The following is an 18389-nucleotide window of genomic DNA, read 5'->3' as shown; positions in this document are numbered from 1 at the left end:
GTAGAGTATCCGAAGAAATAGATCCTCTAAGATTATATTTTGTAAGCTCAGGAAGTAGTTGTAGATATCCAACACATTATTATTTTGCCTTTTTATGTCAAAAATACTTTATAATAGTAAAGATAAGAGTAAAGGGGAAGAATAAGGGAAAGAGTTACTGTGTAACCAGGTTCTCTCCCAGTAGGGGAATGAAGGACAAGGATTTCCAAACTCTTCTGTTCAAGTGAGGACCCTGGGCCCTGGTTAACACGAGAGAGAGTTTTTAGTATAAATATTTCTTCAGTATTACATGGTACTTAATTACACTTGGAAATTACTCATTGTTTAACTGGAATTCACGTTTAACCAAATAGATATTTTCATCCACTAACTCTGCTTACCTTATTTAAGAACTACATTTAAATGTTAGGAAAATTACACTTAAATCTTCAAATTGTTGGAAAGGCAACAGCTACATGAAAAGTTGTCTCTAGGTATAATTTTGGTTTTTAATTTTTTTCTTTTATGTACAGTTGAACATAAAGTAGGTAACTTCTGTCACTTAATATTGACCTGAACTGGTTAATTATTCAGTAACAGTTAGTAAAAAAAAAAAAAGCTTATACAAGTCACAGGTCTGCCTTTTTGGTTTGGTCTAGGGCTTTGAATAATAATGTTTTTGAAGTACAGTTGACATTACATTAGTTTCAGTCATACAAGCCTAGTGATTAGACATTTTTATATATTACAAAATGCTCACCGTGGTAAGTATAGTCACCATATGTCACTTTACAGAGTTATTTCAGTGTAATTGACTATATTCCCTTTGCTGTACTTTATGTCTCTTAGACTTAACTTATTTTATAACTGGAAGTCTGTACTTCTCAATCCCCTTTACCTATTTGACCCATCTCTACTCCTCTCCCTTCTGGCTACCATAAGTTTGTTCTATGTATTTGTAAGTCTGTTTTTGCTTTTAGTTTCCACATGTAAGTAAAATCATATGGTATTTGTCATTTTCTGTCAAACTTATTTCACTTAGCATAGTACACCCTCAGTCCATCCATGTTGGCACATATGGCAGGATTTCATTTTTCTTTTTTATGTCTGAGTAATATTTCATTGTGTGTGTATCATCTTTTTCCATTCACCTGTTGATTGACATGTAGGTTGCTTTCATATCTTGACTCTTGTAAATATGCTGTAATGAAATAGGGGTACAATTGTCTTTTTGAGTTAGTCCTTTTGTTTTCTACTAGTAAATATCAAGAAATGGAATTGAATTGTATAGTAGTTCCGTTTTTACTTCTTTGAGTAATCTCCCTACTATTTTTCATACTGGCTGTACCAATTTATATTCCCACAAACAGCAGGAGGGTTCCTTTTTCTCCACATCCTCCCTGTCACTTATTGTTCTTACATTTTTTGATACTAGCCATTCTGACAGGTGTGAGGTAATCTCACTGTGATTTTTTTTTTTTTTTTTTTTTGGTGTTATTCTGATAATGAGTGATGTGGAGCATTTTTTCATGTGTCTGTTGGCCATCTGTATGTCTTTGGAAGTGTCTGTTCAGCTCCTTTCCCATTTTTAAATCCAACTGTTTCAGGTTTGGTATTAAGTTCTATGAGTTCTTTTTATATTTGGGGCATTAATTTCTTAATCAGATATATTTGCAAGTATGGGAGAAGTTATTAGATTGACTTTTTTGTTTTTTTGATGGTTCCCTGTACTGTACTGTGCTGTTCAAAAGTATTTTTAGTTTTAGGTAGTCTCAGTTGTTTATTTTTTGTTGTCCTTGTTTGTAGAGACAGTTAACAAAAAAATATTGCTAAAACAGATATCCAAGTGTTTACTGACCAGTGTTTTGTTTTTAAAGAGTTTTATGGTTTCAGGCCTTAATTTAGGTCTTTAATCCATTTTGGGTTTATTTTTATGTATGATGTTAGAAAGTGGTCCAGTTTCATTCTTTTGCATGTAGCTGTACAATTTTCCCAACAACATTTATTGAAGACTATCTTTTCCCCATTGTATATTCTAGCCTTTTTTGTCATGAAATGACAAATGAAAGAATTCATGGATGAATTGGCCATAAATGTGTGGCTCTATTTTTGGTTTCACTCTTTTGTTCCATTGATCTTTGTGTCTATTTCCATGCCAATACCATACTGTTTTGGTTGCTATAGCTTTGTAGTATAGTTTAAAATCTGGAATTGTGAGATTTCCAGCTTTGTTCTTTCTGAAGATCACTTTGGCTTTTCCAGGGTCCTTTGTGGTTTTATACAAATTTTAGGATTATTTGTTTTAGTTCTGTGGAAAATGCTGTTGGTATTTTGATAGAGGTTTCATTGAATCTATAGATTGCTTAGGGTAGAACAAATATAAACAATGTTAGTTCTTCCAGTCCATGAGCATATATATTTTTTCCATTGATTATTGTCATCCTCAATTTCTTTAATCAGTGTCTTAATTGGTTTTAGAGGGAAAATTTTTCACCTCATTGCTTGGCTGAATTTATTTCTAGGTATTTTATTCTTTTTGATGCATTTGTAAATGGGACTATTTTCTTAATTTCACTTTCTGCTAGCTTTTTATTAATGTACAGAAATGCAGCAGGCTTCTCTATGTTACTTTTGTATCCTGCAACTTTACCTAAGTATTTGTTAGTTCTAATGACTTTTTGACTTTTTCCATCCTAATACTATTCCTAATATTATATCATCTGCAAATAGTGAAAGTTTACCTCTTCCTTAACTACTTTGGATGCTTTTTATTTCTTGTCTGATTGCTGTAGTTAGGACTTCCAGTAGCATGTTGATTAAAAGTGTGAGAGTCTGCATTCTTTGTCTTGTTCCTGACCTTTAAGGAGAAGCTTTCAGCTTTTATGATGCTGCCTATGGATTTTCTTGTGTGGGTGGACTTTATTTTATTGAGGTATGTTCCCTCTATATAACTTAGCTAAGTGCTTTTATCATGAATGGATATTGGATTTTGCCAAACTTTTCTGCATCTGTTGTGATGATTATATGATTTTTATGCTTCATTTTGTTAATGTGGTGCATCGTGCTGATTGATTTGTGGATAATGAACCGTCATTGCTTCCCTGGGATGAATCCCACTTGATCATGATGAGTAAACCTTTTGATGTATTGTATTCAGTTTGCTAATATTTTGTTGAAGATATTTGTACCTGTGTTCATTGGGAATATTGGCCTGTAATTTTCTGTTTTTGTAGTGGTTTTGGTATCAGGTTAATGCTGGCCTCATAACCATTCCTTCCTTTTCCATTTTTTGGAATAGTTTGAGATGTAAAGGTATCAATCAACTCAATATTTAGGAGGATTCATCTGGTCCTAGAATTTTATTTCTTAGGAGTTTTTTATAAATTTTTAATGGTTTATTTATTTGAGAGAGAGTGCAAGCATGAGTGAGAGGGGCAGAGGAGAGAGAATCTCAAGCAGACCACACTGAGCAGGGAGCACAACAAGGACTTGATCTCCGGACCCTAAGATCACAATCTGAGTGGAAACCAAGAGTTGAAAGCTTAATCCACTGTACCACCCAGGGCGCCCCATGAGAGTTTTTAAGTTACTGTTTCAGTTTTGTTAGTCATAGTTCAGATTTTCTCTTTCTTACTGATTCAGTCTTGGAAGATTGTATGTTTCTAGGAATTTATCCATTTCTTGTGCGTTGTCCAGTTTGTTGGTGTATAAATTTTCACAGTAGTCTCTTAGATCTTATAATTTTTTGTATTTCTTTAGTGTCAGTTGTAACTTCTCTTTTATTTCTGATTTGAGTCCTCTTTTTATCTTGATGAATCTCTCTAAAGGTTTATCAAATTTGTTTATCTTTTCAAACAACCAGCTCTTTTCATTGATGCCTTTTCTGTTGTTGGTTTTTGTTTTTGTTTTTTTTCTAAATCTCTCTTTCATTTGTTTTCATTCTGATCTTTACTTCTTCCTCCCTTGTACTGGCTTTAGGCTTTGTTCTTTTTCTGGTTCTTTTAAATGTAACATTCAATTCTTAACTCGAGATTTTTCTTGTATCTAGAGGTAGACCTGTATTGCTATAAACTTTCTTCTTCAAACTGCTTTTTTCTGTCCCAAAGATTTTTAGAACACTGTGTTAACATTCGCATTTGCCACCATGTAGTTTTTTGTTATCTCTTTGATTTCTTTGTTAACTCATTATGTTGTTTAGTCTCCAAATGTTGTTTAGTCTCTAAATGTTGGTTAGTCTCAAATGTTCATGGTTTTTTCCTTTTTTTTTCTTGTGATTGATTTCCTGTTTCATACCATTGTACTCAGAAAAGATGTTTTATATAATTTCATTCTTAACTAAATTTATTGAGACTTGTTTTCTGGCCTAACGTGTAACCTGTCCTGGAGAATATTTTACATACACTTGACAGGAATGCTTTTGGTAGTGTTTTTGGATGGAATGATCTGTAGCTATCTGCTGAATCCATCTGGCTAAGTCTGTTAAGGCTGGCGTTTCCTTACTGATTTTCTGACTGGATAATCTATTGATGTAAGGGCTGTTAAATTGTAATTAATATGTAATTGTAATTATAATTATAAAATTATAGTATTTGGTCAGTTTCTCCCTTTGTGTCTGTTAATATTTGCTTTATATATTTAGGTGCTTCTGTGTTGGGTGCATATGTATTTACAGTTATTGTAGTCTCTTAGTGGATTGATCCCTTTATATGATGTTCTTCTTTGTGTCTTATTACAGTCCTTGTTTGTTTGGGTTTTTTGTCTGGTATAAGCATTGCTACCCTGGCCTTTTTTTTCCCCCCCTCATTTGCATGGGCTTTTTCCATCACTTCACTTTCAGTGTGTATGTATCCTTAGGCCTAAAGTGAGTCTTGTGTAGGCAGCATGTAGATGGGTCTTATTTTTTTAATCTGTTCAGCAACCTTATGCCTTTTGATTGGAGCACTTAGTCTGTTGATATTAAAAGTAGTTATTGATAGGTATGTACTTATTGCCCTTGCGTTTTATTTTGTTTGTTTTTGTAGTTCTTTCATGTTCCTTTTTTCTCTTGCTCTCTTGTCTTGTGATTTTATGACTTTCTTTAGTATTATGTTTGGATTCCTTTCTCTTTATTTTTTGTGTACCTCTTTTAAATTGGCTTGTGGTTACCATGAGGTTCAACTGTATGTTAGCAATCTATTTTAAGTTGGTAGTTGCTTAAAATCAAAAGCATTTTAGGGGCACCTGGGTGGCTCAGTTGGTTAAATGTCCAACTCTTGATCCCGGGGCAGGTCTCTATTTTAGGGTTATGAGTTCAAGCCCCTCATTGGGCTCCACACTGGGCATTGAGCCTACATAAGAAACAAACGAAAATCATTTTAAAAGCACTAAATGTTTACTCTTCTCCCACTCTCACACTTGATGTGTTTGATCTCACGTTTTACATCTTTTTACTTAGGATATACCTTAACTAAGATATAGCTGATTTTTATTAGTTTTTAATCTTCCTACAAGCTTTATAATTGATTGCTCTCCTCCTTTTACTGTATATTTGCTTTTACCAATGAAATTTTTCTTTAGTAATTTTTAAATTTCCTCTTAGGGCCTTTTCTTTTTTGCTTAAAGAAGTTCTTAACATTTCTTGTAAGGCTGGTTCAGTGGTGACGAAATTCTTAAACTTTATCTTGGAAACTTTTTCTCTAATTCTGAATAATAATCTTCCTATATAGAATATTCTGGGTTGTAGGTTTTTTCCTTTCAGCACTTTGAATATTATGTATCATGCATATAGACCTTGGATTTGTCTTCTTTGAGGCTTCCTGTACTTCCTGGACCTGAATGTCTATTTCCTTCCCCAGATTAGGGAAGTTTTCAGCTATCATTTCTTCAAATAAGTTTTCTTCCCCTTACTCTCTTTCTTCTTCTGGGACCTCTGGAATGTGAACGTCAGTATGCTTGATGTTGTCCTAGTGGTCCCTTAACATATTCTCATTTTTTAAATTATTTTTCCTCTTTGCCATACAACTTGGGTCCTTTCCATTACTTTGTCTTCCAGATTGCTGATCCATTCTGCTTTTAATCATTTATTCATTTCACTTACTGTATTCTTCAGCTGTGACTGATTCTTTTTTATATTTCTTACCTCTTTATTGAAGTTCTTACTAAATTCATCTGCTTGTTCTAAGTTCATCCACTTGTCTCCCAAGTTTGATGATTATCTTTATGACCATTATTTTGACATCTTCATCAGGCAGATTGCTTACATAACTCCATTGGTTAGTTTTTTTTCTGAAGTTTTGTCTTTTTCATTTGGAACATACTCTTCTGTCTCCTCATTTTGTCTGATGTAGTGTTTGTTTATATTAGGTAGCTGCGTCTCTTGATCTTAGAAGTAGCAGCCTTATGTAGAAGGCATCCTCTGGAGCCCAGAAGTACAATCCTTTCGGGTCACTAGAATCTGGAGCTTTAGGGCTGTTTTATGTGGGTTGCTTGCACATCTCTTGTCACTGGGCCCCGACTGCTGAGGGCACATTTGTCAGGGCTGGTTCCTGACCCAAATGGCAGCAATGCCTCACCACAACTATTGGAGGCACACCAGTGTGTGGAGCTGGTCCCAGTCCAGGTATCTGAGAGACCCGGCTGTGGCTGCCCAGGGCAGATGGGTGGGAGTAGCCTCTCTGTGGCTCATTGTGAGATCCCACCAAGACTCTTGTGTGCTTGCTGGTGGGTAGGTTTGGTTCCCCTTCCTTTGGGTAGGACTTACTTGGAAGAATACCTACCTAGATTAATACAGTGCAGTTCCACAGGGGAATTTCCCCTGGCGTGAATAGTGGTCCTAATGAGATAGATGAATAGTGTCACAACTGGCTCTTACAAGCATCTAACCAACATTCCTGAAGGAAAAGAAGAAAAATAGTGCTGCCAGCACTTCATTTTCAAAGAAAGCCCCTACAGATACTTGTCCCTCCAGCACTATGTATGCCTTAGTCAAGTATACCTTCCCATATGGCCCAGGTGTTTTTCAAACTTGCCTCTGAGCAATTGAAATTGTGTATGTGACCTATGAGAATAGAGTCTCCCATTTCCTATAGTCCCTCTGGCTCTCCCAGAATTAAGCCCCTCTGATTTTTTGAAGCCATGCATTATAGGGACTTGTCTTCCTGGTACAGATAACCAAGGCAGAGGGTGCCCAGTGTGGGATCTGAACCCCTCACTCCTCAGGAAGGACCTCCACACCTTCCGCTGTGGATCGCTGCACTCGGTGTATGGTTCCTACCCCAACCATATCTCTGCCTCTTTTTACCCTTCTCAGTGTGGCTTTTTAAAATATCTTCAGCTGCATACAGACGCGCACGCGCGCAGACACACACACACACACACACACACTCACACTCCTACGCTGCTAGTTTTCAGAGCATTCTCAGAGTTGCTTTGTATGTAGTTGCATTCTTGTGTCTGTGGGAGAAAGTGAGCTCAGGTAACTTCCCTACTCCATTTTCCTGTGAAATCAAAATAACCTTTGAACAGCATTCTTACCTATTTTTGATCTCTTCTTGCTCTACTCCTTGCTCTACTCTTGAGGAGTTGTAAGTAAGATACACAAGTAGGAAGAGGTAGAGCAGCAAGAACTTTTTTTTTATGCTTTACATTTATAGACCTATATGACATATGTATTGGAACACTATATTAGAGCCAAGTGTGAGAATACCTTTCCCAAGCATTAATATTAAGTCTCCCATAAGAATAGACTCCAAATTAAGAAGTTCTGTTCAGTAATATCTCCAGAATGCCTAAGTAAACATGTAAATGTTTTTTTGATCCACATTTCCCTAGATGCTTGCTTTAAATCGTGTAACAACATCACACCCATTTATGACTGCAGCAGATCTGATGGAGGCAAACCAGTTGTGTAGCATGGACTCTAAAGCAAATATTGTACATGGTGAGATGCCTGTTTAATTAGTTTTTTATAAATTTAAGTTAACATAATGGAATTTTTCAAAATTATACTTAACATTGGGTATAATACAGACTACTTTTAAGTCCATGTAGCCTTTAATTAAGCCCTACAAAAAGTATTATGATTCCCATTTAAAGTGGAAGAATACTGATGCTCTCCCTGCCTTGTTACATTGGAAGTCCAGCTAAGACTTGTATTGCAGGTGTTCACATTGCATTGGGTGCCACTAGAGAGCCTTAGCATTAAAGGTTCACTCTCCCTTTGAAGAATCTAATGAATTTTCTTATTTTAGAAAAAAAATGTAATTACAATCTCCAGGTGTTCAGGGTTTCTATGAATAGTCAAGGACCCCATGTGATTTAAAGTACATAATTGCAGGGGCACCTGGGTGACTCATTCTCTTAAGTGTTTGCCTTCAGCTCAGGTCATGATCTCAAGAGCCCTGGGTCGGGCTCTCTGCTCAGTGGGGAGTCTGGTCTTCTCTCTCTCTTTCTCAAATAAATAAAGTTTTTAAAAATATATAAAGTACACAGTTGAAGTGTCAGTTTATGTTTATTATGAGCCATGTGATCAGTGCTTGATAATACTCTCTCTAATCCTTATAACATCTCTGTAAGCTTAAGAAGATTCTTAGTTTGCTTATATGAAAGCTAAGCCCAGGAAGGTTGAGCAGTTTGCTTAGGATTGTATAAGTAATAGTGACTGAAAGATAATTTGAACCAGGGGGATGTCTTGATCTCCTGCCACCCCTCAGAACAATGGTCTTTCACTTTATCATTCTCTTTGGAGGACAGTTATTTCAATCTTATGGATCAGTAAGTTAACATACAGCTCATAATTTGTTTTCCTTTTACTGTATAGGTCTGTCAGTCTTGGAAATCTGTCTTATTATAGCAATGAAACATTTAAATGACATCTATGAAGAGGAGCCCTTTAATTTTCAAATGGTCTATAATGGTGAGATGAAACTTTGGTTTCTTTCTGCCTCTACCTCACTGCCTGTTTGAAGGTGTTAATGTTGTTACTGCTTTCTGTCCAGAGTTTCAGAAGTTTGTTCAAAGGAAAGCCCATTCTGTTTATAATTTTGAAAAACCTGTTGTCATGAAGGTAAGATTTAAGTTGACTGTTATTTTTCTGAATACAGGTAGATTTTTACATCCAGTTTGATTGTATATGTCATATTTGAACTCTTACTAACTTTGAAACATTAGGTATTTATCATAGAAATTTATTTGTATGATAGACAAAAATTAATCTCAAACTGTTTGAATAATTCTAAGGCAGCCTGATATTTCCCAGTTTGTGGAAGTATACTGCCCTCTACTGTCTGTTTGTAGCACTGCATTATACAAAGAACTATACATCACAGTTCATCAATAAAATCCTGTCCCTTTACAACCCAGGGGTTGGCTTTATAATCATAGCAGTAAAAAAGAAAAAAAAAAATGCAGATATTAACCATTAAAAAACTAAAAGATAAAATATGGGCTAGTGAGGACATATAAAGTGTTATAAGGGCTTGGTTAAGTCATGAGTTTTAAAACTTGAGGAACTTCTTTAGAGTGTACCATTGTCCACTAGAAATATATGAGCCACATAGTGTAATTTTGGATTTTCTAGGACCAGCAAAAAAGTTTAAAAAGGCAAAGTTAACTTTAATGATAATTTTTATTTGGCCTAATACACCAGAAACATTTTAATCTATAATTGATACAGAAAATTATCAATGAAATAGTTCATTTTCTTTTGTATTTTTTGAAATTTCATGTGTCTATACTTAATTCACTAAGTATTCATTGGAATTACTTGCTCTTTAGATTTCATAAAATTTGTAGCTGAAGTAGATGTACCTTCTCAATTGTTCCACTAACTTAAAATTTTCTAAATGATTCTAGTATCAAATTTTAAGTTAAACTTAATAATTAATAAACTTAAATAAAATTAAAAATCAAGTTACACGAATAATAGTAGCCCTCTGGTTACCTTACTGGACTGCGCAGCTCTGGAGGACTTGCTAGGGAAAAACATCTTTCCTTTCCTTCCTCTCCCACTTCCTCTGTTTTTCTCTTTCTCTCTTTCCCTTCCCTTCCCTTCCTCCCCGCTTCATTCTCCTACTCCTTCCCTTCCCTCCCCTCCAGCTGTGGACCCATAAGTCCTTTATCATCCTTTATAGGCCTTAGAGGTCAGAATTCTGTTTCTTGTACCAAATAAAACATGTGAATACAGGGCATTACCCTTTCTTCAGAACAACAGAGAAAGTATTTATCCTACTGAAGTTTTTTTTCCCCTTCCTAATGTCCATGTCTGTCTGATAGTCACAGTTTGTGGAGGTTGTATGAATACAAAGGTTTACATGAACATTTAAATTCTTGAGTAATTTGTATTTTGTACCTGGTCATTCTGTATTTTAAAGTATTTTGCTGCCTAGAAATATTTTAAATTTCAGTTTTATTCTGCCCCAATAATACCTGCAGCTTCAGTATTCCTCTAGTATTTTCTCATTTTTAGAAATGAATGGTGTCTATTTCTTTTCATCAGACTTTTTATGATACATAAAGAATACATTCCAGTGATATTTTTTACAGTGTGGTTGTTAGAATAGAAAGCTCCAGAATCTATTTCACTGTGTCAATATTTTAATGCTTACTATGTCATGATTGAATGGTTTCCTTGGTATCAAAAAGATACGCTAATAAAATACCTAAAACAATAATCAGGGTTAGAAAAGACATAGTACATGAATATTAGAGGTGAGAGGAGACCATAAACAACCCTTTTTAAGGGGGGGAGGGAATTTTTGACAGGTTGTGGCATGCTCTGCAGACTTCTTAGGGAAAAAGGAGCCTGTTTTCTTTCCTTCATGCCCATACCACTCCGCTGAATCATTTATTTATAGGGTTGGCCAAACAGGCTTGGTGTACTCCTAGAGGTTTTTCTGCCTCTACCTTTTTTTGCAGCTGCATTAAACTTCTGTATAGCAAAGTCTTACAAAACTAGAAAGAGGAAAAAAAAAAAGAACCTAGAAAGAGATTGTAAATGCAAATTTGAATCACCTAGATAATTAGTTAAAGTACTGGTCTTACTAGTTGTTCAGTTTTTATAGAGAGAACTAGGAGCCCTTCCCTTAAGTATGAGCAGGTGAAATGGTACAGAATGAGGATTGGAAGAAAAACCATATTAAGTAGACTGAATTAGAGTTTGCCCTGTTCACATTCAACAATGCAGGGACAGATAACTGTATATTGATACTGCTTAACCTGATAGACAGATGAAGTTCTTATGAGGTTGATGAGAGTTCTTTTTGATCCCTACTGATTTCTGTTAAGTTTTGTTTCCTGGCACTCTGTTTTACAGTTAACAGCAACCCTAATTGATCTCTGGATTAATGTTACTGTTTTACTTCCCCTATTCAACCGAAACTATTTCTTTCATTTTCCAGGCGTTTGAACACTTACAACAATTAGAATTAATAAGGCCCGTGGAAAGGACTTCGGTAAATACACAGAGAGAATACCAGCTGATGAAACTACTTTTGGATAATACTCAAATTATGAATGCTTTGCAGAAATACCCCAACTGTCCTACAGATGTTAGGCAATGGGCAACATCCTCACTAAGCTGGTTATGAATATAACCGGTGGTTTCAGTTACAAAGTTTCAGGCATACTTCTGTAAGGAAGTCAAAGCTATTGTCCTTTAACAAGATATGTTATTTCATTTTCTTATATTTATAAACATGTATTTTTGTATTTATGGGAGACTGTTACACATGTAGTGTCTTGGCTGTGTCATGCCTTTGAATCATGAGCAGTTACATGATTTATAATTTCAGTGATTTTAGATTATGTTGTAAGTAGCAGTTCAAAGAAATAAATGTGACTGTTTTAGGGAGTGAACCATATGCTTATTTAACACTTGTCAAGTATTTATGCAGTATATTTGAAGAGTTCATTTCAACACAGCAGCCTAGTGTCTTTACAAATCCTCAAGCGGTAAAGAAACCGTGGTAAGAGTTGAGGTGTACTGAGCAGTCTTTTGGTCCACTGGGAGGTGCCACATTTGTTTTGTTTGTTTCCTATGGGTGGAGATTCTGGATTCTATCCCAGACCCAGGTCTTTTAGTTCAGGAGACTGACCAGTTTGGCCGGGAGATAGTTCACACAGAAAAAAAAGGTGAAAAGTTTGAATATGAATTTCTTCCAGGCTTCTCAAAAGGTGGTACTTAATCTTATCACCTATAGAAGAATCCCTTGTAGAATTTTTTAAAAGGCAGATTTTTTCCATTTCATTAAAGATTTCGTGAAATGCTGGTTTATTTTTTTATTTATTTTTTTAAAAGGCAAATTTTTGGGCCTGTCACAGGCCCAAAGGATCAGAATTTGTCTTTTTAACAGGGACTTTAGGAAATGCCTGGAAAAACATTCCCGCAATTAATGGTAAGTGTATGGCACTATTGACTAAACTTACTTGTATCAAAAATTGTAAATCCCTAAAGGCAATGTAGAAATAGAAATGCTCACCTTATAAATTTAGGAGTCCAGGAACTATTTAGGAGTCCAGGTTTAAAATGAAATTTAATAAGCATTTTCTAAGTGTTAGTGACTTCATTTATTTAAGAACATTTGATTGTATATTGTTTTTAAAAGACAGTCCCTGTCCTTGTGTATTTCATAATCCTTTTAACTATCAAGTGCCCTGTGATATTCAGGGACTGTTATTTACAGTTGAGAAAAAACTGACATACTAGTGGCAGTGTTCAGAATCACACAGGTAGAGAATGACTGACACACTCTGGAATTCAACTCAGGTTTGACTGACACCAAAGCCACAATGTCAAGAGTTTAAATTCCTTAACAGGTTCTTGCCATACTTTTTTTTAAAGTATGCTCTAAGAAATTATTTACCAGGTTTTTCAAGAAGTGTATAGAATGGACTATAACATTTCTGTGTGTAAAAAGTAGCTCTTCAGTTCAACCTATTTTTTTGCAGATGTAGCTGTTCTTTCCCTGCCTTCTAAGTCTTCAGATCACTGTCATTTACTTTTCAGCAGTGTTTCAGTAAAGGTAAGGCTTGCATACTGGTTCTATGCAATAGTCGACAGATTTTAGGGGATATTTTGCCAGAATACTTAGAAGCAAGGATTTTACACATGAGCTTAAGTTTTCTCTCTAAAAAAATTTTGAGCCATTTTAAGGAAGTATTATCTGTTTTAAATGCACTCACTGTGAAAGTATCTAAAGAACTTGATTTCAGGATTGTAATTCACTAGCCTAAGATTGCCACTAAAAGGCTGAAAGCTCTCATCTGCCTTCCTGGTTATAGAAGACCTGCAGAAGATCCATCAACACCCAGTATAGAGATTGTAAGACTATAAGTAGCAGGGTGGGTTTTCATTTTCATTGAAACAATTCTTAAATTAGAAAAAGGGTTAGCAAAACAGTGTTAGAGGCTTCAGGGCAGTTTTGACTCATGTGACCCCTCCAAGTACCTTATCCAAAACAGGATCTTCTTCTCTAGTCCATGTGCTCATGCATGTGAATGGCTCTGAGGAATTAAAACTTGCTGGTCCAAACATACAGTATCTTAATGCTATGTATGTTGAGTATATACTATGTATTAACTTCCCAAAGAATCCATTTTGCAGAATATGCTGTGGAAGGCGATTTCAGTCTTTCAGTATAGATTCATTGTATATTCCACCACAGCTTTCATTTTCACGTGATTTAGAAGCCAGTGCAGGTTCTTTTAAACCACTGTTAAGCGTTGTTCTTTCCTTCACCTTTACCTTAAAATATAGAGAATCCCATTGGTGTGAACTGTAACACAGCTCCCACCGTGGGGCTTTCCGTCCCCTCTTTTAAAAGCCACAGGATAAACAAAAGCCTTGGCAACATTAAAAATATAAATGAAAGCTAGCTTCCTTAACAATTGCTCTTACTGATCACCCTAAGTGAAAAATACCAGAATTCTTCCATTGAGTTAGTAAATTAGTTAACATTCTTAGGAAGTGGGGTTTGTGTCTTTGATGACTATTTCCTAAGCCACATCTTTCTAGTTCCCTATGAAAAGAAGGTAACTAATGCCTGTTGGCCTCTGGTTTCCTACAACTGGCAAGACTAACATACATACTTTGTGAATACAGTCTTGGGTAGTAAAGGGGGGAAACGCCAACCCTTTACAGACTTTCACCACTATCCCCATTCTTCCATATCGCAAGGTGTGAGCCTCACCGTAAATAACAAAGCTACTGTTCCACTCTTGAAGAAAAATGTATAGCTGAAGAAAAACTGCATAAGCAAATCATATACCATATTCATTTTTTTATTTAACTCGAGGATGGAATGGGGGTAGCATACATTTTATTGTACAATATTTAACAATCACTTATTCAAGGTGGAGTTTTAGGGGCTTTTTTTTTTTTTTTTTTTTAGCTTTTTGTTAAATACTTGCAGAAAAAAATAGCAAGTACAATTTGACAGTAGTACAACAACCTGTGCCCAAAACACTGACAAGAATTACAGAGTAAAGCTAAAATAATTGCTTACCAATATTTTGAGAGGTAACAAATAGGATATGGATTGAGACTGCGTAAAAAATGTACTGCTGGTTGAATATCTGAGGTAAATGATGTTCAATCAAGATGCTACTTGTATCATTTTGCCCATAAATCAGTAAATAATTTTATGCACATTATACCAAATGTTTCTAAAAAGTAATTTTTTAAAAAGGTAAAAAAGAGAAACTGGAAAATATTTGTGGAGAAGCATTTTTTTTTTAAATAGTAAGTTTAATTCCACTTAAACTTATCATCTGGTCAGGGTATTTTTTTCCCCTACCTGCCTGCATTTTACTTAAATGTAGCTGTTACTTAGGATTGAGGAAAGGAAGAAGAAAAAGGTTCTTTTTAAATTTTATGTAGATGATTCTCTTTAAATTCCAAACTTGTTGGGTTTTTCTCCTGATTATATTTTCAAAACATCACCATGAAAGATAGTACAGGTTCATGGGACCAACAATTTTGAGGCACAGTCTCTGTTCTGGAATTCACAAGGTACCTGTAATAAACATTCAAACAAGAGTCACACTTCACATGCTAAAAACTTCCTAGCATCTAAAATACATACAAGAGCTGTGCAGGGCAAAGACTTCGAATAAAGCCAAACACTGGTTAATCCATCAGTCCTATGGCAGTTGATCATAAAGCATTCCTTACATGGAGATTTGGGCAAGGTAAAGAGTGGAAGTTAGAGCAGCAGTTCTGATGGGTATCAGAAAGGCAAAATACAAGACGAATCATAAGGAGCACCATACACATGAGGAAAAAATTATTGGGGTCTCAGTTCACCCCCAAACAAGAAGTCATCGTTTTTCTCATTCTTTGATCTTTCTTTTTTCAGTATCCCTAGCTCAAACTTTTTGTAAGCTTGCCCACTCTACGCTGACTGTAAACCAAACATGAAAATGCCCTGCAAATGAAAGTTTTAACAAGACTAGGTATCAGGACAGGTAGTCATTGGAACATTCTTATTTTACTGCTTATAAAAAGTGTTTTTCTATTAATATAGTTTTCAAAAGGATACAAGTCTTAAAGTTGGTTAGCTAGAGTTAAGTACAATACCCAGGATTTCTAAAAATTTTTTCTAACATGAAGAGAAAACTATCTTTTGAATAACTGATCTTATAAAATTTATCACTAGTGCTCACATAAGCCAAACATTCATCATAATACTTCTTGTTTTTGTTTTGATTTTTTTCTTGCTTTTAAAAATGAGATTAAATGTTTAGAACAGGTAGAACTTCGTCTTTAGGAGATTGACAATTTCCATGTGTGAACATTGTCAGTTTCCCATCTTGATTAGTTTCAAAGTGGAAGTTAAACCCAATCAATTAAGATGTCAGGTCCTTTTTGAAATAAAGAGGTGAACTTAACATTGAAAAGAGAATTCTTAGGAATACAGTGAAAACTTGGGTACATATGAGACCCAAGAGCACAAAGTTCTGCATGGTGTGTGGCACACAGACAACAATGCTGTTACTCTTCTTTCCTCCCTGCTTTAGAGTCTGTTGACCTATGCATTATTTATAAATAATATAATTTATTATTCCCAGAGATTAAGTGCACATTATATGTAAAATGTAGTGTACTGTGTGGTTAAATAGCCATTTTAAGATAATACATTCACAGTGAGCTCCTGACAGTGACATGTAAAAAGTTCTTTTATAAAATCAATGTATGGATTTTAAAATGACCTGACTAAAGTACATAGTGTAATACTGGCTATTTATTGGTCAGAAATAAAATAAAATAGAAATTCAGGAAATTAACTTTTACTTTGGCCTATATAAATTTGAGGAACAATCCAATTATATTCTGATGCAATATTGTTTTGAAAAGCACTTTGGCACCTACCTACCATCAATTCCACTTTCTTATCAAGGATAAGGCATGAACTATCCTAAAAATCATAGTTGTTTCTGAAAGCAATTTGCGGGAGGAGGCTAGGCTATATTACCTATATCAACATCGGTTACCTCTAAATGTCATTGCATATTTTAAGTTTTTAAGTTTAACTTGTTATCCCTGATTTGTTTTAAAGCAGTAACATCTGAAATCTGTGCTTAAAATTTAAAACCTCTATCCTAGGATAATTCTTTACATATCACAGACATCAAATATTACTCTGACAAGATGGCACCAAGCAGAAATATAGTGATAAGTTACAAGTCTCAAAGCAGAGAGTGAGGAATTCTGGATAATGACACTTCCTGAGGTGATCCTTAAACAGTGATTAAGAATGTCCCACACACTGTTTGGTGAAAAGAAATACACTACAATTTTACATATATAAATAGGAAAAAAAATCTATTTTAAAAGAATAAAAATGAAGAGCTTTCCAGTGTCATAGCTCACTTTAAAAAATTTAAATCATGCTTTAAATTTTCAAATATTCCCCAAACACAGCACACCTTTAAAAGAAAAAAAAAAAAAAAAAAACCTTAGATAAGTATGCAATAATTTGGGAACTGGATAGAAGATGAAGCTCTAAAACATGGGAAGAAGGGGAAAATGACATCTTTTTTTCATTGCAAAAAACAGCACTTTTTTTCCTTAAATTACAAGCTAGCACAAAAAAAGCTAAAACACTGCTTTATGAATGGCCACTTAGTGTTGGCACTAAGCATAGCTTACCTTTTTTTCTTAAATAACACAGTGAATTTGTAATACCTTGTTACAAAACATGGATCAATTTATTATTCAAATTTTGTTAGTGTTTTCAATTTTATAATTTAGCAACCGTGGAACTGAGGTATACCTTGTTGAGGGAGGTTAAAGTAATGCTTGGAAGCCTCTTTACTGTACCCCACTTTGATGACTTTGTTTATGTACACAGAACAGCAGCACACTAAACATTCACAAGCTGTGTCATATTGGCATTACAATAGTCATTTATAGAAACACAACAGCAAATGCAATAAAAACAAGTTACCCTTTTTAAAATCTGAAATGAAAAGTTTTTGATTTAAAAAAAAATAGCAGTAGTTCATTTAAGGAATTAGTGTCTTCTGACAGACATTAAGAAATCTGATGTCAGTTTTCAAACACTTGATTAGCCAGGTCCAAAATATCCTTGATTTGGAGAGGGCTACGTTCTTCATGTACACTTTTTCAAAAGTTTCTTTATAGAGTCTGCAGCTTTTCCAAGTCTCATGTCCTTCACATCTCTTCTGCAGGCAATGCCGTAAGTCTCCCAGAGCCACATTTTTAAACGTGAGGGTCTTCTTTTTGACATGTCCAAGAGACCTCCTACTCATTTCTCACAGAAAATTAACTGTAAGCAGTTTCGTTAGCTTAGCAGCTCCAGCTCAGAGTCCTGTTTCACACTGTGTACACATGGTGCAACCATCATAGACTAGATTCTTTGGGAGGAAAGTCAACGTTTGTCACCATTGTGACCACTGTTACAATGTCCTCTGTGGTAATGATATTTGTTAGTCTTTGCATCTGAGTGATTCTTTCACCTACACATCCAGCTGATAACCTGGCTTCTGCATCGTGATCCCAACATTCTTCTATTGTTTCACAGAGCATTGCCATTCCCTAAAAAGGAAAAACATACTCAAACACCACAGCCGATTTTGTTTTCTATTAGGAAACAATAAAATGTCCATAAAGAAACTGGTATTTCTGTGAGTCAGGTTCCAAGATTAGCCAAGTTAGATGTTATATATCAGCATTCACTTATGGATATCTATTGTATGTAGGAAATGGAAGAAAAGCATTAAGAAAAATCAGAATTCCTATAGCTTCCAAACTTCTGAGACTGTCATAGGAGGTAGTAAAATTTTTTTAATTCCCCAAATCCCCATATAAACCAGGTCAGTTCAATGCTAACCCTTGATCTGGACTCAAAGCCAAAGCTAAATTTGTTTTTTAACCAATTTCTATTGTTTTCTTAGTTAATACCAGCATTTCT

The 18389-nt window shown here is 35.0% G+C and overlaps 2 protein-coding genes across 23 annotated transcripts in view; one reads left to right on the top strand and one right to left on the bottom strand.

The window, feature by feature from the left end:
• Positions 1-18389, top strand: part of ORC4 (origin recognition complex subunit 4) — a 103054-nt gene that overhangs the window by 78658 nt on the left and 6007 nt on the right. For 15 of the 21 annotated variants that reach the window (XM_082690900.1, XM_082690889.1, XM_082690887.1 and 12 more), the window contains 4 exons: positions 7789-7897; positions 8777-8872; positions 8955-9022; positions 11355-11806. In XM_082690900.1, the coding sequence (XP_082547026.1) occupies positions 7789-7897; positions 8777-8872; positions 8955-9022; positions 11355-11543 (462 nt within the window). In that variant the 3' untranslated portion in view covers positions 11544-11806. Of the gene's footprint in view, positions 1-7788; positions 7898-8776; positions 8873-8954; positions 9023-11354; positions 11807-12903; positions 16236-18389 lie in introns of those variants that run through there. The other 6 variants (XR_014300591.1, XR_014300592.1, XR_014300593.1 and 3 more) reach the window with 2 other exon arrangements.
• The window catches only part of ACVR2A (activin A receptor type 2A), an 83943-nt gene continuing 79773 nt past the window's right edge, over positions 14220-18389 (bottom strand). For both annotated transcript variants that reach the window (XM_082690886.1, XM_082690885.1), the window contains one exon: positions 14220-18013. In XM_082690886.1, coding sequence (XP_082547012.1) covers positions 17819-18013 — 195 coding nt within the window. In that variant the 3' untranslated portion in view covers positions 14220-17818. The remainder of the gene's footprint in view (positions 18014-18389) is intronic.

Source organism: Mustela nivalis (assembly GCF_964662115.1).
Source record: "Mustela nivalis genome assembly, chromosome: 11".
NCBI classification, from domain to species: domain Eukaryota; kingdom Metazoa; phylum Chordata; class Mammalia; order Carnivora; family Mustelidae; genus Mustela; species Mustela nivalis.
Note: the sequence above shows the minus strand (reverse complement) of the source record. Positions and strands in the feature narration are given on the sequence as shown.